General features: G+C 46.8%; 1 protein-coding gene across 3 annotated transcripts in view; it reads right to left on the reverse strand.

The window, feature by feature from the left end:
- Positions 1-209: 209 nt before the first annotated feature.
- FRMD4B (FERM domain containing 4B) overlaps positions 210-22,299 on the reverse strand; it is an 89,273-nt gene continuing 67,183 nt past the window's right edge. For all 3 annotated transcript variants that reach the window (XM_057366375.1, XM_057366374.1, XM_057366377.1), the window contains exons 12-23: positions 14,119-14,195; positions 13,584-13,722; positions 12,944-13,085; positions 12,684-12,817; positions 12,477-12,596; positions 10,998-11,226; positions 8,315-8,371; positions 6,716-6,863; positions 5,396-5,521; positions 3,942-4,747; positions 3,266-3,398; positions 210-1,919 (exon numbers count right to left, since the gene is read on the reverse strand). In XM_057366375.1, coding sequence (XP_057222358.1) covers positions 1,802-1,919; positions 3,266-3,398; positions 3,942-4,747; positions 5,396-5,521; positions 6,716-6,863; positions 8,315-8,371; positions 10,998-11,226; positions 12,477-12,596; positions 12,684-12,817; positions 12,944-13,085; positions 13,584-13,722; positions 14,119-14,195 — 2,229 coding nt within the window. In that variant the 3' untranslated portion in view covers positions 210-1,801. The remainder of the gene's footprint in view (positions 1,920-3,265; positions 3,399-3,941; positions 4,748-5,395; positions 5,522-6,715; positions 6,864-8,314; positions 8,372-10,997; positions 11,227-12,476; positions 12,597-12,683; positions 12,818-12,943; positions 13,086-13,583; positions 13,723-14,118; positions 14,196-22,299) is intronic.

A 22,299-nucleotide genomic window follows, 5' to 3' on the forward strand; every position in this document is an offset into this window, starting at 1 on the left:
ACCCAATATCCCCAAATACAGCAAACAATCCTCAACCCAAACCCACCTCCAATTCCCATCTTCTCAACAACTTCACCCAAAATCATCCTGGTCCTGTCCCAGCAAGCCAGAGTGCCAGCCTTGTGCCAACACAGATGTGCAGGGCTGAGCTAAATCCTGAATCCTGAAAAGTTAATACAAAACTCAGTGGCTACAGCATTAAAATAAACAGGAAGAATGCTGAAGTGGTTTTGGTAGCACACTTTTTAGTTTATTGACCTATACAAAATAATAGGTCTAAAAAATTCAGAAGTAGTAAAAGAATAAGCAAAAAGAGCTTTYGCATTTCTAGGAGGCTATACAAATATGCAAAACCAAGGAAATAAGTTATTTTTAATTTTGTTTTTGTTCGTTTAATTCCAAATCGCGACTCTAATAATACAAACAACTAAGTACCAGCTTAACAAGTGTGTCCTTCTGTATATATTACATGCTCTGGAATATTGGTAAAAAACGTCAAAAAAGTTTATCAGAAACCTTTCTATTCACAATATGAACAAGGAGTAACTAATCCTTTGTATAAAAGAACAAAAGAGCACCATTTCTGGAATCCTGAAGCACAGTACAGCTGAGAAACGAGAGATTTTACCGTATGCAGACGAGTCATCAGGAATCAGGCAGGATAACCCTGTGCCAATTTGTTCCTACAGAYGGATGACCTGAGGTAGGTTTATCCCTCTTAACCCAAGACTGCAGYTGCATGTTTTTTTCCTACACAAACGGTTTTGTGAAAACGCTGCTCCGTCACTKGGTGACTCTGCAGCCGGCAGTTCAGGAGACTCGTGGTACAATCCTAATGCCCCTCATTTTAAGGCACCCACTTGGCTCTTTGTGTTTGCATCCACCTTAAAATACTGGCCATTGCTACCCAATGCTCCCTGGGGCTCCCCACTGCGGATCCTCGACCCTCCACAGCACAGTGAGTGTCACTGTCACCTGATGGACAGGGGTCACTGTGAAAATTTGCCTGCTCCTCCACACAGCAGAGCTGTACCACGGAAAGGTCATTAAATGGGCCATTATTAATTATCCTCTATTGTGGAAAAGAGAGTTCAAGGTTTACTGCTTCTGTTTCCAAATCCACAACTACCTAATGTTTTACATGACATATTGTGACAGGAATTTTTTTTTTTCTTTCCAGAACTTGCTTGTGGTGCTAACAAACACTCTTAACAATACCCCAAAAACTGGACAGACTCATTCAAACCTCCCTAATAAAAAAACCCAGCCTTCCTTCAAGTAATGTTCCAATACTGATTCAGTCACCCTTTGCCTCACTCACACACACARTATCTATCCTTCATAAGCCTATGAAAGTCCTTTTGGGTCCTCATAAGCCATGGCAGAATAAATTTTCATTTTTTCTTYTTCTTTCAGACATCAGACTTGTGCTCCTAGAATTCCTGGTTTTTCCACAAGAGTCTCCTTTTCACATTTTTTTTTTCTTCTCTGAGGTTTGCCTTCAACACCTTCCAATCTTCCCAAAAAGTGCTTGCTAAATATAAATACTTCTTCAACCAAGTGCTGCATCTGGTCACGGATGAACTGTGGCTCGCCCCGGCTCCCGTGGGCTGTACGGATTCACAAAGAAACTCCATTCGTGGTAAGACTTTGTCAGTTTGCTACAGTCCCCATTTTCAAGCTGAATTTGACTTTTTCCAGCAAACCAGCCTGCTTCCTCTTTTTGTTCCAGCCGAGGTGCGCCTCGGGGCCGCAGCGCTCTGTGCAAGGCACGCAGGGGTACGAGTGAGGGTTCAAGGGGCTACACCAGCGTCCCAGGCTTGGAGTCCTCGTGCCAGAACAGCCTCTGCTCGCTGCTGGGCAGCTCTTCCTCCACGCCATCCTCATCCCCACCCAGCTGGCTCGGCTCTGCGTAGGTCCTGCAAGACACACACCATCAGCTGAGAGTCTTCCCCAGGCCCCGAAATTCACGCACCTCCCTTGGGCTCAGAGCGATGCTGAGCTTTGAAATTATGTTGGAGTTCACTCCAAACACAAACCTGGTTTTTGTGCCATAATTAGTAAAATTATGTGTGAGAGGGATTGCAGCTGCTTCAAATTGTCATGGAATCACAGACTGGTTTGGCTTGGTGGGATCTTAAAGATCACCTTCCACCAGACCAGGCTGCTCCAAACCCCATCCAACCTGGCCCTGAGCTCTGTCAAGGCTGTTGGGTGTACTGATTGCTCGCTTGCCCTGATCACATCAAATACAGCAAATGAACAATCAGACAAGTTATTCAGAATATGGAAAATTAATAGCTAATGAACCTCATTTAGATAAAGCTGCCAATATAAGCAGAATTTTCAAAGCCCAATTATAGGAAATTAGGAAATTAGTAGAAACAGTATTTTTAAACACTGTTGCCGTAGATATTTTAAATCACTTCACTAAAACAGCCCATAGCACTTAGCTTAGGGAGAAAAAAAAAATCTAGCAGCAGCTTTTATGTATTCCCTTACACTTYCATTTATTTTAAAACAAACAAAATTAAAAATTCAGTATTTTCACACAAGTCGGTCTGGCAGCRAGCACAAACTGCAACCCACAAAGAAGGAGGCACACGTGGGGTACTTATTACACTGAGCATAAGTGTATTTAAATGTGATGGCATTTGTGGGGGCAGAGTCATCCCCCAGGGCAGGCGCTGTCTGTCCTCACAGCCAAGTGTCGTGCAGGGGGGGGACACGTGGAAAATGCCACGCAAAAGCAGCGAGAGCTGCAGGAATTCCTGCAAGGACCAGGGAAATCCTGGGCTCTCTGCAGCCCCAGGGGGAGTCCCCACAAGCAAGAGGTCTCTGCAATCACCAGCACGTCTCCCCTGGCTCCTGGGTCCAGCTCTGCCAAGGAAGATGCACTTCTGGGACCTCTGAATGCCAGCACTTAGACGGGAGGCCAAAAAGAGGTCTTTCCTTTCCTCATTTTTCCAAAAATTTATCAGCACAAGCACTACAGCTTCAGAAACACAACAGGACTGTGACCTGCCAAAGTGCTGATGGGGCTCAGGAGAGACCCCCCCATCAGAGGGACAGGGCTTGCTCTGAGCTCTGCCTGCTCAGTGGGGGTACAGCTGATCTGCTCCACACAGAAAACCTCCTCTCATGACGTCAATTTTAGAAGTACTCTTCATCCTGGCTCTTTGAAATCAAGCTGATTTGCTCARAAGTTTTAATAACCTGGGAAATGCAGGAGGAAGGGCAAAAAATCTTTGCCTTTTCTACTCACCTGCTCTGCAAGGGAAGATTGCCATAAACATTCCCGTAACAGCTGGCGTAGGAGGAATGAGACAGCGTATCGTAGTCTGAAAGTCCCAGTGCAAGGGGATTTCTCCAGTTCCCAGCAGTGTTTGTAGAAGATGCTGGAGTTAAAAAAATAATTACAACAAATTACATCATTCTTCAGCYAAATCAGCTGAGGCAAATGAGACAATTCTCAGCAATCTCTATGGGGTTTTGCGGGACACAGGCAGACAATGCACACATAAAATRTGATTTATAAACCCTGTAGGGAGGAAAGCACTGTGCAGGTGGTATTMTAGAGCTTTAAAAATGCTTTCTGACCCACTCAGTGATGCTCATTGGAAGTTTTGAAAGCCATCAAAGCCTCTGCCTTTGTATGCATGAAGTTTTGCACATTCCTTCTTGCTGCTAAATGCACCTGTCTGAAATCAAACTGCTCTTCGTGCATCTCTGGGTWACTGTGCCTACAGAGAGCAAAAGGCTGTTTTACCTTTAGGAGAAGGTAAGAACAGAACAACAAGATCCTACTTGGCTCCTCATCCACCTTTCAGGACAGAGCTCTGCCCTGGCTTCTACTCTGCTGCCTTCACTGATGGGGTACAGAACCCAAAGCACAGCAGGGATTTACAAAAACACTCAGCACAGATGAAATCAGACATTACCCGAAGAGAAAGACGACACTCGACTGCTCGGCGAGCACGGCGTCTGCAGACCAGCAAAGCCCAAACTCCTCTGAGATCCTCTGTCAGACTCAAAGCCTGCCTGCAGGCTGTGACCCTGCTCCTTCTGGCTGGAGGCACGCTGGTACCAGCCACGGAGGTGCTCTGCTACTAAGGCCTTGTGAATGTTTTTGGTTATATGCTCCGTTTTAGCAACTTGCTTCCTCGGGAGCCTCAGCGTCGCGTAGGGGTTGTGTGGCACTCTGTCCACCTCGTCCTCGTGGTAGGAGCGGAATTCCCGGTAGCGGTCGTATCCGTAATGTGCCGACGAGCGGTAGGAGGGATTGACACTGTACTGCCCCTCCGTGTCGCTCTCATAAACRTATCCTCCGTTGTAGTAAACGTCAGACTCAGTGTAGGGCGAGTAGCCAGAAATGTAGTAGTTAGAGGAATGCTGCTCCTGATTTTTGTGGAAGACACCGTTGCGGACGTCCTTGTGGGCCAGGTTGGGCATGCTTCCTGAATTKGCAGCAGAAATATTGTGTTTCTTGGACCGCCTTCGACCCCTGGTCCTGTTGTCGAGGGTCTGAGTGGTGTAGTACGGATTGGGGGTGGGTGTCACGCAGTAATACTCTGCACTCGACTGGCTGGTGTAGGACGATCCATCATCCAGGATCTCGGTGCTGCTGCTCCGCTGGGATTTGGAGAGGGAGAAGGCTGTTTTGTCAGCAGGAGCCTCGGACAGCAGGTGGGTTTGGGACTCCAGACTCCCGCTGCGCTGCCGGCAGTGGCGCGGGGAAACATCCGGCCTGAAACAACACAGATGTTGGCAGGTGAATGGCAGCCACACACAGACAGACACACAGCTGGGGAGAGCACACGTGGACAGGTCAGCTGCCTCCCCAATCCGAGCACAACACAAATCCTGTCTTATCTTTCCACACAGTATTTGCAACGCACGGAACTCAGTSTGGCTGGATTTTGTATTGGCTGCAGCAGTAGGAGATCTCTCATACAATAATCTGTCTCKGTGAGCAAGGTTAATCTGTGACAGGGACACACACAGCTAAGGTCACAAACRCACATTTGGTAATGATTTACAGGAGGGCTCCCTCAGTTTTTAAGTAGGTAAAGCCTCCAGAAGTAACGGGCTTGGAGCAGAACATGGGACGATGGGTTTCCTTTGGACCTGTCTCTCAAGGCTGCATCAYCCCATCCAAACTAACCTTGAGCTCTTGGTAACTTTGTAAGATTTTTAGCATCTCTCCTTCCTCAGCATGGACTGTCAGCTGTCTAATAAGATATATTACAGCTCTCTTCCCATAGTAGCAGCTCTAATCAGCGTTTTGAGAGCCTGACCCTGCTGTGGAAAAACTRTACAGCAAAGGACCCTTTTTTTGCCCTCTTAACACCATTTCCTTTAATCCTGTGCTTCCCCAGCTGGATTTGGCACTCACTGTAGGTGGCTGCTGCTGTAGGCGTTGCGGGTGAGCACGGGGGTGGTGGGCATGCTCCTCCCRCCGTGGGGCTGCGCCGGCCGCTCCAGCGTCCGGAAGGGGCTGCTGTGGGTCGAAAGCACGTCCCTGCAACAGAGCAGACAAGAGTGTTTTGTCACTAAAACAACCTCTTTGCAGGGTTAAACACCACACAAAGTCACAGCACACCGAGTGCGTGCAGCTGAAGTCTTGAAGAAACAAAACGAAGGGCAGAATAAACAGGGAAGGGTATAACTGSATGTGCTTCCCCGTGTAAAGTGCAGAGTTGTTAAATAGGAAGGAAAACTCAACCCCTTCTTGTGGTTTGAGGAAGGTCTGCACAGGATGATCAGCAGGACAAGCATGGAGGAGAGACAGAACAGGTAATCAAGAAGCAAAGCTATTAGGATTTCAAATGAAGCACATCCCAGCTAAATGGGGACATATGGCTATAATCTGACTTCCGAACTTCATGTGGAAGAGTGTTCGGCTTATCTTGGGGGACAGATGAGAAAAAGCAAAGACATGGCATTGCTCAAAACTCTAAACTGTTCTTAAGCCTGTCTGTAACAACCTGCTCYCACAAGACACAGCCCAAGAAAGAGYAGGRTCAGTGGGAATCCCTACACTGAGAACAGCTAGCACCAGATCTGACTCGTATGACCTGATCACACATGATGTGATCACTCATGGCATGATCACGGAATCATCTGCAAACCTACTGCTATTGATGTGCTCCATGGAGCTGTTCTAGCTTGGCAAATGCCCAAATCCCATGGATGCACACAGCTGGCACCAATGATGGAAGCTGCTGAATCCCAGGAAYTCTGCTTGTAAATGGGGAATTGTCCATTGGGCTTTACATCAATTATGTCTGCTGTGACAATGCACCTTCTGAAATACCGATACCATCAGRAGGGATGGGTAGGGTTTGCTGCTGTCTGAATCCACTAAGCACAGTCATCACGAAAATGACAAGTTGTTTAATTAACACTGGAAAAAACCCAGAAACTGAGATGAAGAGTGACAGCAGTGCTAGGCATGAGCAACTCCTTAAACACAGCCCTTGCTATTACATTTCTCACGCATCTCTTCACTAAAACTACACCACTCTTCAGTTTCAGACACTGTGTCAACTACTTACAGACACTTTWGTTCCTAAACAGGAAACTCAGCTCCCATCACCAAATCCTGCAAGCCCAGGAGGGTGTGGAGGCAGTGGGCTCTGCTGAATGCTGGGCAGGGGCAGGATGGAGCTCATGCCAGCAGGTGGAGAGATGGGCAGCAGTGAGATGTGCCTACCTGGAGTGTCTGGTCTCSAGGAGCTGATCATTTAGGGATGACTTCCTGAGGTGAATTCTCTCCACCCCAAGGGAYTTTGGTGGAGGAAGCCTTGGGGAGAGCTGTGCAGAGCTGGGTCTCTGTGCTGCCGCAGGAAGMGAATCGCTGACTGTTGGTAAAGAATATGCATTTTATTAGCAAAATCCCTGGTATTTTTGCCCTACATGCAAATCTGTGGCCTTAAAGAGAAGCAGTTTGTACTAGAGAGATGACAGGAGCTGTGGACCTGCAAAAGCTCTCCTGCCTGCACTGAGCTCTCCTCCATATGGACAGGATATAATGGAGAATGCTACAGATCCCAACAGCACCGACTCCTGAAGATGACACCCAGCCTGGAGCTGTGCCAGATCACAGAATGGAACTTCCTGGGAAAACATCTGTTTGCAGAGCAATCTTTTCCACAGCCAAGCAGGCAAGCTCAGCCTTTGCACAAAGACCAAGTACTCTCCCTCATCTTCCAGCTCTTGAAAATGATGTTTTAAGAATTASTTTTGAAACACAACCTAAAAGGGACTGACTTCAAAAGCAACTGAATGAGCAAAGACAACCAACAGACATATTTGGCTGAAGGCAATCAGGAAGGTGCTGGTTTGATCCTTGTTCTCCCTTTGCTTAGGGCACAACCAGGTCCCGACAGAGCCAACAGGAAACTCCAACTAATACATATAAATGCAGGACGAGCATCACAGAGAACATGTTCACAAGCCTGGCTCCAYTTCTACTTGTACAAGCAGGAACCAGGTGTAAATCCATTTTATAGCACCACTYGGTCTGTACAAGTCTAAAACCGGGACAAAGTGAGATCAGAATCAGGCCCGAACTGAAAAGTGAGTAATAATTTAGATAATGTTGTCCCCAAATGATGATTATCCAGTTTAAGGGAGAGGCAGGCCAAGTCCCTTCCACCTTGTGGAACAGGGTGTGAGTGTGTCTGTGGGTGTGTGTGTGAAATGAGTAAGCTGAGCAAACACCAACCCATGCAAGATGCAAGCTCACTGGGCAACAGATAAATGTAAATAGAGCRTTAATATCTGTGACTGTTCCACTTTTCCACAAGTTTTATGGTAGCTGTGAGGACACAAGGGCTGGGCTAATCCTCCCAGTCTSTAAGTCCTTCCTTCTGCTGCTCATCCAGCTCAGACCAGGTCCTAGGGATGAAATATTTGACACTCACAGAGTCCTCAGCTTGCAGGTTGGTCATTTTAAAACCAACTTCCTTCTCTAAAGATGACTCAGCTCAGCTCACAGAGCAGAAACTGTCAATAACTAACCCATTAAGAGGAAATACATTCCCGAGYAGCTATTTTTTCCGCTGCTATGAAGTAATTTATGATCAAAAGCCAGCAAAATTATAGAATCATAAACTGACTTCCTTTGGAAGGAACCCTAAAGCTCATCTYGTTCCAAATCCCTGCCATGGGAAAGGACTCCTTCCTCTAAAAGGTTTTGYTYAAWGCCCTGTCCAACCTGAACACTTGCAGGGATGGGACATGTTAAAGRACATTAAGGAATGTGTCAGAATGGGCACATTTCTTGGGAAAACAAGGGTAAGCATCRTACCATCATCATAGGTGGTTGTGTCTGACAGGGAGCTGCTCTCGGACGGAATGATATCATCTGTGAAGGAAAACAAACACTTTAAGCATAAAAGGGCCAATGTCAACTTACAAATACCTTAATAAAGTTTATTTTCTACAGTTTCAGAGCCAGCTGATACTTGTAACACTACAATCCTTTAGCCCCCCACGGCCTGCAGACAGTGCTGGTACATCACCATTCTGTGTGTTCACTGCTGTTCAGCAAGCAACTCAGGTAATTACCAAATGAGATTTTTTTTTTTAATCTGTAGCAGGAATCAAGCCAAGATTTACAAAGGTGTTTTCCACCAGAGTTCCAACAGATCTCACAGGGTGTTTTGGTGCTTCAGGAGGAGTCAGGAGCCTACACAGATCTGTAGATCTTGGCTGTTAGCAGCTAATCTCCTCTAGGTACACCTGAAACTCCACCGGGTAGGTACAAAAAGCCTTTTGAAATCTGGCACCCACTTTTGAATATTTCATCAGCATACAGATTCTGTTTYAATTAAACTAAGATCAATCCAGAATAATTCCACTGACTTCCATCAAGGAATTGCAAATTCCAACACAGAAAGCAGGAACTGTTGCATGGGCATACTAACTTGTTGTTTCTGTTACATTTTGTTATTTAATCACAGCACTTCACTGTTGCTGCCTCGATGCTACACACTGTCCCTCACCAAGAAACAGCCTGTCCTTACTAAAAATCAGAGCAGACCAGCAGCAGCAGAGAAATAAGGCTGAACTAGAGATAATTAACCCATGGACAACTCAATTCCTAGGCTGTTTCTGGCAAGATATAGCACTGGTGGGTTAAAAAAATCTCCATGAATCTTCAAGAATGATAAAAAGGAAGCAACAAAAAAATGACAGCAGCAGGCACTTTGTGTGAGACACCTGGYTGTCCCCTCAGTGAGTACAGGCAATGTAGGCTGCTCCTGTCACAGTTCACTGCCAGCAAAGGTATGGTTACAAGAATGTGGTAAACGGAGCAGCTGCTCAAGAACAGCAGAAGTCAGGACTGGCCCCTGCCCTGGGGGAACTTGTCAGACCACCGAGGATGGGCTGCAGCTCTGCTTGCAACCTGACACTGGGAAAACCTCCAGGGGAGCTGATTCGAGTGGATTTGACCACGGGGTGGTAAAGTATGGAACTGGGCCCAGCGCAGGGAGGAACAAAGCCTACTGAGGAAAAGAAAAAAGCCAGCCTAAAGCTACAGTGCTGGATTCAGGGGGGTCTGCAATGCTGACATATTCAGATATGGTGACATATCTGAACTTAAATCCAGATCTGTGCAATTCCCTGCAAAGGAGGAAGAAACTCTGGGCWGGAGAGAGAGTAAAGGAAATGGAAAGTGGAACACAGGGAGCAGTCCAATATGTCCTTCACCTCCTATCCCTTGGGGCTGGGATGAAAATAGCTATGGTTTGATTCAATAAATCAATASGACTATTTAACATATTATTGCCAGCAAGTCATTCCCTGAATTCACAGAGAAAGTGACTCATCACTGCTCAGCCTCCTGAAACCTGGAGCCAGGGCCTGAGAGAACCGCTGGTGATGGTGACAAGGTGACACATAAAATCAATTATTGAAGCACGTGACAGCTCTGCTTCAGGTAAACAAACACACGCTGCGGGGTGAGAACCTGGAACTGGGAAAGAATGCAGCTCATGGATAGCAGGACAAGAAACTGCCACCAAAAACCAACAGTGACCGTGTATGGATGGATGGATCTCTCTGCTCCTCAGCCTTCCTGCTCATTACCACACACCACGTGTCCCAGSTAATACAGGACCTTCCACAATCAGTATCCAGACTGGTGAGCAAGAGACTGGAAAAACAGATGTTTCCCTCCCTTCTGTCAATCAGGAACAAGCTGGGCCACATTAAATACCRATCATCCACCTTTCAGAATAAACACCTTGTGATGATGGATAGCCCAGTGATGCTGTGGTGTGTCAGGGGTAAAAATCCAAAACTCCTTCAATTGGCTTGGATATTCACTGGTCTTCACACATTACCCTATGAAGCTGCAAGAATCTCACTTCCCTTAGGAAAACCACACTTTCAAAACAGAAGGGCCAAGACAATCTGCTTTTACTGTGCTCATCGGTGGCAAATGGGTTTAGTCAAAAATCWGTTTGCTACTAATTGCATTCATAAACCCGTGAATTTCACCTATGATTTTCTGGAAATCAGGAATTTTGAATCAAGACACAATGTCTTTGGTCCTTATTTCCTTGATTCTGCCAAAAACCCATCCGCTCTATTTCTGTGGAAACTGAAGCACTGCAGGAAGGAAGCTCGAGAGATCTGGCACATGGCAGCTCAGATGTACAACTGCACTCAAGGCACCAGGAATTCAGGCACCAGAAAAGCTTCATCCAAGGTATTCCTGCCAGCCTTTCTGTGCACAGCACCTTCAGTCCATAGCTGATGCTGGAACATGTCAGTGCTTGCTCCTAAAACTGCAGCTTACTCTGCCCCCAGCCTACAGCACTGCACTGCGTGTATCAGATACAGCAGTTGCATCTTTTTTTTTCTTATTTAATTGCCTTGGARAAGATAAAAACCATATAGAGAAGATGTAAACAAAGCTTCTAAGGAAGCTAAATTACTTTTTTCCTCTCCTGTTTGCATCAGAGCACRGGGAATTCTCTCACCTGGTAGAGGCAGAGTTGATTTCTGGGTTGGTTTTTTTCCACACTTGATTCTATATTCATTAATGGAGTTTTCTATCTCTTGCAGCTTTTTTACAGCATCAGCATACTCCTGTTTTCTTTTCTTCTTCACGTTTTTGCAGAGGTCTGGCTCGCTGGCAAGTTTCTTTGCAGCTTCCACCAGCTTTTGGTGTATGATAAAATTGCTCTCCAAGTCCTGCAAAGTGGGATCCTGTAAATTCAKGAGATGAGTTATTTGCTTGTACTCCAGGGAGAAATTACCAACAAAAGTCATTAAATACAAGATCTTTCTTTGTGGTAATGAAGTGACATTTTGAGCACAAAGTATAGAAATACCAAAGTCTATACACAAGACAATCTCAGCATATGAAACCCTTAGATTTTATTTCTGACTAGGGTAAGATTATGAGATCTCTTGGGCAAGGTCCAAAGTTCTCAAGCCAGGGTGACATAACAGAGAGTCTTAAAATCAGGTTTAGGCTGCTAARCCTCCTGCTATGAGTCCAACCCTGAAAACATCTGTTCAAAATCTCTCTCTACTTTGGAGAAAAGACAAATGGAAATTGGTATCACCATACCTACGTAAGAGGGCGTTTCAGGCTTTAATTAATTGTTTGTAAACTACTTTGAGAAGCTCAGATGAAAGGCACAGCAGAATTGCTAAGCAACACGTTATTAAATCTGGTCAGCAGGATTTTAGTTTAATAGCATTTAAGSAGTCCACATAAAATCACTTTGCTGCAGACATGGAGCACACCAGCCCTGTGAGCCAGGGCAGAGAGTTTCTGCTGAAAGACAGATGCCAAGTGCCCAATACCTACTTATTTGGATGGTGCAGCTTKTTAACAAATCTCACAAGGAATGGGGGGGGATGGAGTATGTCCAGAAAGTGCAAACATCTGAATTACCATATCACTCGAGTCAGTCTCTGCCAGSAAAGTTCATTTTAGCCTCTTGAGCAATGCAGGGAGGTTTTACTCAGGTGGAACCTGCATTAAGCCACAGGTAAAACTCCTCCTCCTGTCACCTGTCACACAACTATGTTCACAGACAGATGATTTTGCAAGGGGGACAGTGCACACCCCTGCCACATTCTGGGTTCAAACACAATCCCAACACGACACAAGTCAGTGCTCCAGAAAAGCTGAGAGCCATGGGCTGCCAAATGGCATTATGCACCTGATCTTCTCTAATGAGCAGCAAAATGTCCATTAAAATTCATGCAGCCGTGGCCAATCAGGGGTTCAGGTCGGGTGAACTCAAAGCCTTTAGAAACAGCCAATTTCCTGGTCAGTTCAAAGGCAGTGTGGCTGGAAGAAGGGCAGAACCCATCGAAATTTCCCACTCCATGCCAGCAACTGTCCCAGCTGCCTCCTCTTCAAACAGCCAGGGAAGAGCTGGGTTATTCACAARTGGCTGTGGCCACTGGTGTGGCCAGTGTGACCCAGGCACCCCTCTCACCTCCTCGCTGGGGAGCAGGTTGTCATCCAGCTTGAACGCCGTGCCAACKCGCCTCCTCACCTGGGGGGGCTCCTCTCCAGCACCCAGAGGATACTCCTTGGGCATCTTGCCCGTCAGCTCCTGGGGAACAGAGAGGGCTCCAGGTAAGGCCCAGTGGGAGAAAAGGGCTCCCCACTGCCCGACCCYGGTGTAAGGTGCATTTCTCACCGCCTCTCGCAGGCAGATTTTCTTCAGCTCCTCGACCTTCTGCAGCAGTTTTTCCTGAAGGAGTTTCTCTTTCTTCTTTAGTTCCATAATTTTCTCCTTCTTTTGTTCTTCACTGACCTCTGAATCCTGAGAGCCTGGAAAACACAGTCTGTATCAGAGGATTTCCAGGTAARTGCCGTTTTTATTGCCTGGTAGTCTCATCTCCCATGTAACAAACACAAACCCCATTTCACTTGGCTACTTCACACATGCAGTATTACCTGATGAGATCAAACTGCCATTGCTGGCCATAATAAGCTGGTTCTTGGCCTCCAAAGTCACCAGCTTTGACACTTTTGGTGTTCCCATCTCTGTCAGATCCATGGCRATATCATCCAAACTTCTGGCTGAAGGAATTTTTGCCTGAAGAAGTTATAAAAAAAAAAAAAACAGCCTCACTGAGTTACCTCTAATTAACTTCAGAGCACATCACAGAAGAYGACATTTCACACCTCATCTCCCACAAAATTATGGGCTAAAGTAACAGCATCACACAGGTGCTTGCGGTGTGCAAGGACTGCTCTGGCATCCCTCTCCCCTCTCCCCCAAAACCTGAACCATCTCCCAGCTCAAAAATCTCTGCAGTTTCCAAAACAAACACAGGAAGGAGACAAAAGGCAGATTAGACATCCAGACATGGGAATTCCCTCTTCCATTATTACAACTGCATAGCCCTTAACTGCAGGCAAGCTAAAATGGATCTAGTAGCAATACTGCCACTAGCAGACTGCTCAAAAAGCTGACAAACACAATCTGTAGTTTTACTCTGGAGAGTACTTCATCCGTGGAAAAACATACACCAAAAGATATACAAGCAAGGTGTTGAAACCCATGCTGGCAGTAAAATGCCTCATAACTTACTTTGCTTTGCTTTCTGTCCAAGTAAAACTGGTGCTGACTGATTGCCATCACCCAGATGGACTTGATCAGGGAAGTGTTCGCATACCAGGTCTGCACCACCAGCCCGCTCTGACCAAAGGTCCTTCTCGACACTGAAATTCTGAGGAGGTGACAAGAAATGCAATTTCAAGACAGGTCTTCGAGGTTTAAAGTCCACAAYGCCTCTCTCTTAACCAGGCAAGGCTCAGGCTTTATTTCAGAGAAGCCAAAATTCRGATTTCCTTCTCCCCATCACCCAGTGCTGCTGCAAATTTGGCCATGACAAATAGTCCTCCCTCAGCTCCAGGAACTCCTTGAATGGATACTCAGAGAGGACACCCAGAGCTGTGACAGCCCCAGCCTGCCCTGCCAAATGCTGGATCAGGATCAGCCCCAAAGCCCAGAGCAAACTGGAGTCTGAGCTAACCTGGATGCACCTCCCACCCCATTCACCAACACGTGATGATGAGTTCCCATTGTGGGTAAAGATTAACCCCACTGACAGAAGCAGCCTCACCTGCGGGGATCGTGCACTTCCACAGCAAACTTCTTCTCACGGAAATAGAGATTTTCCAGCTGTTTCCATTGAAAAAGCTAGAATTGGGAGAGAGAAGCAGAACCTTGTCACTAAATCACCAGTCCTCTCTCTCCAAGGTGATATAATTTCAGCAAATTACAATTCCTGTGTATCCTCAGCTATGGCATGGACTGAGCAGTAACTACATTCACATCAATTAAAAGAAGCACATAAATATAGGATGCCCCCCCAGTAATTTCATACCCTTACAGACAATGCATTGAAAATTGAGGATTTTGCCCGTGACATCTGCTTCCACCAACAGCACATTTAATTTCACTGCTAGAAGTTCCCAGAGATCTTGGCAGGGCAGCTAAAGTCATTTTCCCTCTGATTARACGCAAAAATCTCTTTACAAAGAGATTGTATAGACAACTTTGGTCTACTTCCTTGACTCAGAACATCCCCAGGGAATGGCAGCAGCTCGGGAAAACCAAGACTTTTCTCTTGTGAGACATTRTGTGAGACATCCAGCGTGACATTTGGGAGCAGGGGTACAGCATGTACAGAGCAACAGCAGCTACAGGAGGAAGCCACCCCCAGCACACACTCCTGCTGGAAACCCACATATTTCCTGCGAAGTGCCAGCTGGGAGAAGAGATCAAAGTCAGTCAGGGCTTGGCAGCTGCACTCGTGGGATCAGAATTTCATACGAATTCGCTCTCCTTTYGCAGCAGCATCAGCCATCTCTGGGGATGAGCCATTGGGGCTGCATCTTCCCAGTGCAGGGGAGATGCACTGTGCACCCACATGGTGTCCCCAGGGATGTCCCCTGACCCTGATGGGTGCACAGGAGCAGCAACACACCGGAGTTGCTGCTTTTCAGAGCTGAGGCCACATGGAGGTACTGGAGGTGTTTCCCTCCAGCTTGGCAGGCAGGGACAGGGTCAGTGAGAGATCAGCCTCTGACAGCAGCGAGCCAACCCAGGCACCCAAACCATCACAGCAACTCCCTCCTTCCCCACTGGAGCTTTTCCAAAACCTTCAAGGGTGCAGCCACCACACCAGAAACCCCCAGGACACACAACATACCCAGTGGCCTCCGCCAAAAGCTTGTCACGCTCCTCCCACTACAGAAACACTTCAAGTTTTGTAAAAAACTACATCTTACACTGTGCTGCATCTGAAGTATTCATAACACAATGGAACATAACCAAGTCCATTTGTTTGGAGAAAAAAAAGTGGCTCCTTCAGCAGCCTTTCCCTCTGTTTAATTAAAACTTTCCTTTCTAGGACTACAACTGACTATTAGAACCTGCTGTAGAAGAAGTAAAGCCAAGTGGAAATTTAATTTCCTTAAATTAATAAATCGTTTTCTAGACGATGGTGGAAGTTTCACTCTGTTACTTAAGATGGTTCATGATTGTCTTACAGCCCTCCTGCCYAATCCCCATCAGAAGCGCCTCTTTACAACTCCGCGTTGAACTTTGAAAATAAATACATTTGAAAACACACAAAAGGAAACAGCCCGAGCAGTATGCCAGGACATTGAGCAACAGCGCCCGTGGGTGCTGCTCCAGCAGCCGGGATCCCGGCACAGCCCCGCTGCTTGCCCGCGTCCCGCACTCACCTGGCCGCAGCCCCGATGGTTCCTCGGTCCCCCCGGGCAGAGTCAGGGGTGACATGGGCAGGGCAGAGCCGAGCCGGCCGTGCCGTCCCTCTGTCCCTCTGTCCCTCTGTCTGTCCGTCCGTCCCTCCGCTCGGCTCCGGCAGCCTCGCCTCCCACTGCTGACACACGCCTGACATCACCACCCACCCGCTCCGTGCGACGCCTCCCACACCCCTTTCGGCAGATAAAGGGAAAAGCCGACAGCGGAGCGAACCGGGAGGGTTGTCCCGRGGGGCTGCACCCTTTGGAGCTCTCCCCGGTGCCCGTGGGGTCCAGGCGGGGGCAGCGATGTGGGGGCTGCCCCGCTGTCCCCCCGGTGCCGTGTGCCAGCCCCGCCAGCCTTGACTCACACCCAGAGGCAACAGGTTCAACCAGAAGCATCATCCCGGCGTTCCCGGCCGCGCTCCCACGCTCGTAAAAACCATGGGCGTGCTTCAAACATGACCTCTGGAATAAAAACCGCCTCGCTGCCTCTCATCGTGGCGGGCAATGACTCCCCCCGTCCCCTTTATCACTTCCTGAGGGTTTTTCCCCTCCGGACGCGCTCGACATTCTGAGGGCTGCGGGAGAAGGGCATCTGTCCCAAGGTGACGAGGGTCGTGTTGGGCAGGAGGGCAAAATTCAGCAGCCCCAGCACCCGGAGCAGCCTCCTGCCCAGGGGTCCAGGCGGACCCTTCCAAATCCGACATCGGAATCACTTGGGGTGCCGAGAACAGGAAAAAAAAAAAAACAAACCCTTTGCATTTTAAAGAAAACCTGCATGGAATTGCCTCAGGATGTGGGTAGAGCTTTGCCCCATTTCCTCCCCACCCTGTGAGATCCATCCCAGCCCAAAAGGAGCTGACAGGCAGCCGRGTACATTCAGCACAAAGACATCTCTGCCTCCTTGCCCAAAGTCTGTGATAACTCCAGATCCCCACTCTGCTGCTCCAAAGAAAATTGTGTTGCACCCAAAACATCTTTGCTCTTATGGACTGAAAAGTGCCCTGTCCTCAAATTATCTCACTTAAGAACAATATAAGCTCCTTAGCAATCWGCTCCTCTAACAAACTAAATGAACAGCTTAAGTTGTGAGCTAATAATATTTACACTGATGCACATAAAAATAATCCTGAATGAAAGTGCTACAAGTTTCTGCCCACCATGCTTGGATTCATAAAAACAAGAGAGAAAAAATGGACTCAAGACAAACAAGGACAAAAAAAGCAATAAAGTAATAGCCTTCTTCAACTGAAATTTTTCTTACTTGTCGTCAGAAGGCAACACTCAGGAAACCATCACTGCACTAGAGATATCCTGCTCCCTTCAAATACTCCCTACCYTGTACAGACATGTTCCTAAATAATTCCTAATTTCAATCTTACCTAAACTACATGCATATTTAAAGACAAAAGAGTGGCCAAAAAAAGAAATCTGAAAATCTGGAACTGGTTTTTGAGGGCTGGAAGAACAATTAGGAATAATTAAAATGTTTTTGTGGAAGTTTTGCAATGTGTGTTCCCTTTAACCAGATGATTACGTCCACTTGAGCTAATTAATGTTTTCTTAATAGCCTTCCCAACCATGTAGGTTGTCAAATCCTTAAATGCTCCTGAAAACTCCCACTGAGCATCCCAGGGGCTGCTTGTCTGACTCTTTGGGAAGAATTTGGCCTGCTCAGGGTTGGTTTTCTGGGTTTTTTTTGGTAGAAGGCAGAGATGCAGCCCTGATCATATCTCATTACTCAGACACCTCTGTGCACCAGCCACACTCCTACCACCCAGCTGCTGCTTTTCCAGCCCACGAGTTCAGGCTCCCTGCATTTCTACTGCGATTCAATTCCAGATATTAGGGAACACTGAACAAAAAGGAATCGCACTCCTTCCTGTGCAAAAAGAACTGTAATAGTCTAAGGTGATCCAAAGAGACACAGGATGCCTGCAAGTTGAAACACCTTAATAAAAGAAGCAGCTGGTTTTCTACCTGGCTGATCTYGCATCCAGTTTTGAATAAAATGCGGGTTTGACAGGGCCTGACAGCAGGAGCAAACTGGCGCAGAAAAACAGTCCCATCAGAATTGCAGGCAGGAGCTGGCAGAGCCCCTGCCCTGAGAGACGTGCAGGAGAGCTGCTCAGGGGCTCTTGACTCAATATTCCTGTGAGCCTGATGAATTTTGTTTAAAAAAATAATATTTTAGTGGATTTGTTTTTTGTTTTTTTTTTGCAATGAGAGCAGCTGAGTGCGCGGGCTGTGTGGCCACACGCTGCCAGCCCCAGGCACAGCACGTGCCACAGCTGCACCTGGGATTCCAAGGTTCATGACAAATTCCAACCACGAGTAAATTACCCAAATCTCTGACTTTCCACCCAAGGGATGTTTGGGTAAGGTCAGCATGGAAATGCAAGCCATGCCACGGTGTTTGCAGCAGCCTTTCCCTGGGGAAGCCCTTCCAAAGCCCTTCGTGGTACATGCAGCGCTGGGTAAGGAGGCTCAGCAAGCAGCACCTCGGGAGCTGGCTGGGAACARCRATCTGCAGACAAATCTGGCAATTCAGAGCAAGGAAACATAAAAGATTTCTGCCCACAGGAATGCACCCCACCCGAGGAGGGAAATTACCACCCTGCCAGCAGCGCTGGGAGCAGGGCTGTGCTTCAGCCCCTCTACTGCACTTGGCTGCCTGGCATTCTGCCTTCAGCTGGAACCCTCCTGTGCCACAGCACTGTGCCTGCCCACAAGGGAGGYGTTTGAGGAGATGGCAGGAGAGCCAAACTGCCCCACCTGCAGCAGCTTCTGAGGGAAGGAGGCACACAACTCCCACCTGTGCCAGCACAACTTGGCAGAGATCACCTGCAGGCGTCCTTCATCCCTTAAATATTAAGCCAATCCTCTAAAAACCCCTTCACTTTTTTCCCCTAATACTTTATGATCCATCCTTGCCTGGTCCTCACTGCCATTGGCATCATAAGATTGCGAGATGTCTCAGCATCWAACTGCCCCAAAGTACATTTTACAAAAAAAAAGTTCAGTCAACTTTTTGCACATCTGGAAAGGACTGAATTTCAGGGYAGTCTCGTAAAAGCTCTGTGTTTATTTTAAGTAATTGTGTGAGCTTACTATCTTCCATCTAAATCAACAGCTTGGTGAGAAATAAACACCATAAAAGAAATCTCTGCCTAATTAGAGCTGCCTGCTGAGAAGGCTGTTCCAATGGTGCTSTGTTCTGAACCATTCAGCAAAGCAGAACAGCAAATTTACATGAAGTGAATGTTCTGCAAGGGAAAACTTTCAGCATCAATTCTTTATGTTGAATTGAGAAAGAAATATCATAATACCTCCTCCTCACAGCTCAGGAGCAATGCATCCCAACAAAGAGAAATGTAGGCAGTAGTGTCAAGAGGCTTGCGAGGATGAGCAAAGAGCTCCTGGACAAACTCAAACACAAAAAAAAAAACCCTACAGAGAATGGGAGAAATACAGAAAAATTGTATGAGCAGCCAAGGGTCTGGTTTGGAAAGCTAAAGSCCTGAGWGAATTAAACCCAGCCAGGAATATTGTGAAGATGGTGAGGCACTGGCACAGAGTGGCTGTGGCTGCCCCTTTGCTGGAAGTGCCCAATGCCAGGTTGGATGGGGCTTGGAGCACCCTGGGATAGTGGAAGGGGTCCCTGCCCATGGTTGGGGAGTTGAGATGATCCTTCAGGTTCCTTCCAGCCCACACCATTCCATGATAAACATTACCTATTTCAGAACAAGTAAACGAGAACACTTCTGAGAGCACAATGCAGTCAAGAGATCGAGCAGCAGAACCKATATTCTTGGACATTTGGAACAATAGCAGAGCAAGATTAGTTCTCTTCAGATAATGGAGTTAATTCATCACGAGGGAGGCGCCCACAGAAACACAATGAAGTGGGAGAACAAGTCAAAGAGCCAGCAGGCTGCCCTCTCCCAGCTCTCACAGGAGCCCCACATACTGGCTGAACACAGAATAAACTCAACTCATGCCCTAATACACCCTCCATTAACAAGACACACATTGTTTATCTCACCAGGGAGAAGAATGGGGTAGAGATAAAGGGAGATCTATTCTAGCTTGAAATGACAAACAAAGTCCTGGAACCTGTTTTATACTTTTCCTGACTGATTCGGAGGATACCGGGACAGGATCTTGGCATGCCACCCCACAGCAAGCAGGAGGTGTCTCTCAATATTAACTGCAGCTGAAAGAGAACATGTTTGCAAAGCAGCAGGACTGCAGAGCTAATCCCAGGTCTGAGCTCAAATCTGAGCAAGGGTTGCCAAACCCAGTCTGTTTTAATGCCCTGTGAGACTTGAGRATGATAATCAAGTGAGCTCAGTGTAACCTCCAGCCAGTGTGGAGCCACTATTTTTATCTACAAAGACAATTTTCATAAATGACACACAAAATAATTCTCTTTCAGTCCATTACAGAGCTGGAGCACAATGCTTCCCTTAGCTAGCAGTCCTGGGCGAGGGGCAATGCTTGGGCTTTGCTAGAAACTGCTTCCAGAAGTCACTTGGAGCRACAAAACTCCCTTGTCCAAACCATCTTGGGTCAACCAGCAAAATATTAATAGYCAGAGCCAAACCTCCCCAGCCAGCTCCACATAACCAGACAGCCAGGGCAGGTTCTCCAGGTCCAGCCCCGAGTCACACACCGGCCTCCCGACACGCACGCTCCCCTGATGGATGTGACGATGGAGCACTGGCAGGGCTGGCTGATAGGGATCTGCACATTGCTTCAYCCAGGCCTCTCCTGCAAGTTGCTTCCTGTGAGGAGCTCTCAGCCTTGGACTTCATGCAGCAGTGTTGATCCAATAACAAAATCTTGGGATAACCACTGCGCTCCGAGGCTCGTATTTAGGTGCCTTTGCCTCAAGACCTACTTGGATAAAGCCAAAAGATTTAACTTTTTGAGGAGGGCAGTTATATTTGTTTGGRTTTAACTAATCCTCCATTAAAGGGTGGAGCTAACCCATATTATTATTTCTATTATTAATAGTTAACTTTTATTCTAAATATGGGCTTGGTTCTTGCCAGATGCTTATAGTTCTATATGGCATTTATTAAGCAAAAACAGCAACATCTGACAGCAGCCATCAGCACTGCAGAAGACACGGGGAGCAGAATAAACCCCCCTGGTGTGAATTTGCTGGGGCCTAGGCACTAATTCTTGTTAAAATGCTGCAACTTCYCCACCACAACCAGTATCAGAGAGGTCTGCACACTCAGAGATCAGCTGCAGCTTTAAAATTCACGAAGACCAACTTGATCTTCATTAGACTTGAACTCAGCTTTTCCCTGTTATTCTTCTCTGTTTATTAATCAGTTGCATGTATATTTAAACATCACCAACTGGAGGAGTGGAGCACAGTGAGGATGCTCTTTCCCAGATGGCTATGGATAAACACAACAGCAGTTTTGATCCACAGTATGAACAGCTGGATAACACCAGCACATGGCAGTTGTGAGTTTGGCTCCATTCCTAAAACCAAAGCGAGAAAATTCTGCTAAACCCACCAAAACAAGCACCTCTGCTCTCAAAGACAGGAATAGTTTACATGCCTATTCTCCTCCTGCTGCTGCTCCAMAGAGACTCCTGGGAGATTCAGGCAAGCTGTATGTACTCTTCTCTCTCAAAAATAAATTCTGATACATTCATAAATATGAACAAACAAGAACACTGATAGAAAGGAAACTTCTGTCTGCTACATCACAGGCAGCAGGGCTGTAGGTACACTGAAACAAGCAGCGTTTGAAATATCTGAAATATCTCAGCATTTGAACTCCAGATCCAAGTCTGGATGTGGGTGTCCCTCTAGACCTGTTGTCTGCTTTTCCTCCCAAAAGTGATCTGATTCCAATCACTTATCCAAAGTGCATTTTGTATTTCAAACTCTGTAATATTTTTTATATAAAGAAACTCAGTGCATACTTCACCACATGTTAAAGGCATTCATGGCTCAGGACAAGATGTGTCTTACATAATTTTTGTCCCTTTGCACTGACACCAGACAAAGCCTTAAGGATACTACAGCCATATCCATCCCACAGTTTCAATGAGCTTACTGGAATTAAACCTTCCACCCGCATTTGGGCTCCTCTCTCTCACCTTCCCTTTTGATCTCTATCCTATGTTGTATAATTACAATTTCAGTAAAGCCAACAACTACTCTCATTTCCATTGTAACACTTCCACTGCAGAGATGACCTCTGGTTTTTATTTTATTTTTCTTAAACACAACTCCTGCTGCATTCAAAGGCAACKCCTCGTAACTAACTGTAGCAGGGTGTGACTTGGTATCTGGGCCCTGCTGACCTTAAAAAAATTTCTTAATCTGCCTGGTTGATGTTGTAAACTGAAATCCCACAAGCATAAAAAATGCTTGGCGAAGCAATGCTTACAGCCAGGCAGGCTCCATTTTCTTGGAGAGCATTGCTGGTCACAGCTGGACATCTTGGCTGCAGCATGATCCGTTCCTGGCTGGAAAATCTTATAGAAAATCAGTGAAA

The sequence above is a fragment of the Malurus melanocephalus genome, unplaced genomic scaffold (assembly GCF_030028575.1).
Source record: "Malurus melanocephalus ecotype Western Australia unplaced genomic scaffold, MMel_1.1 scaffold_64, whole genome shotgun sequence".
NCBI classification, from domain to species: Eukaryota; Metazoa; Chordata; class Aves; order Passeriformes; family Maluridae; genus Malurus; species Malurus melanocephalus.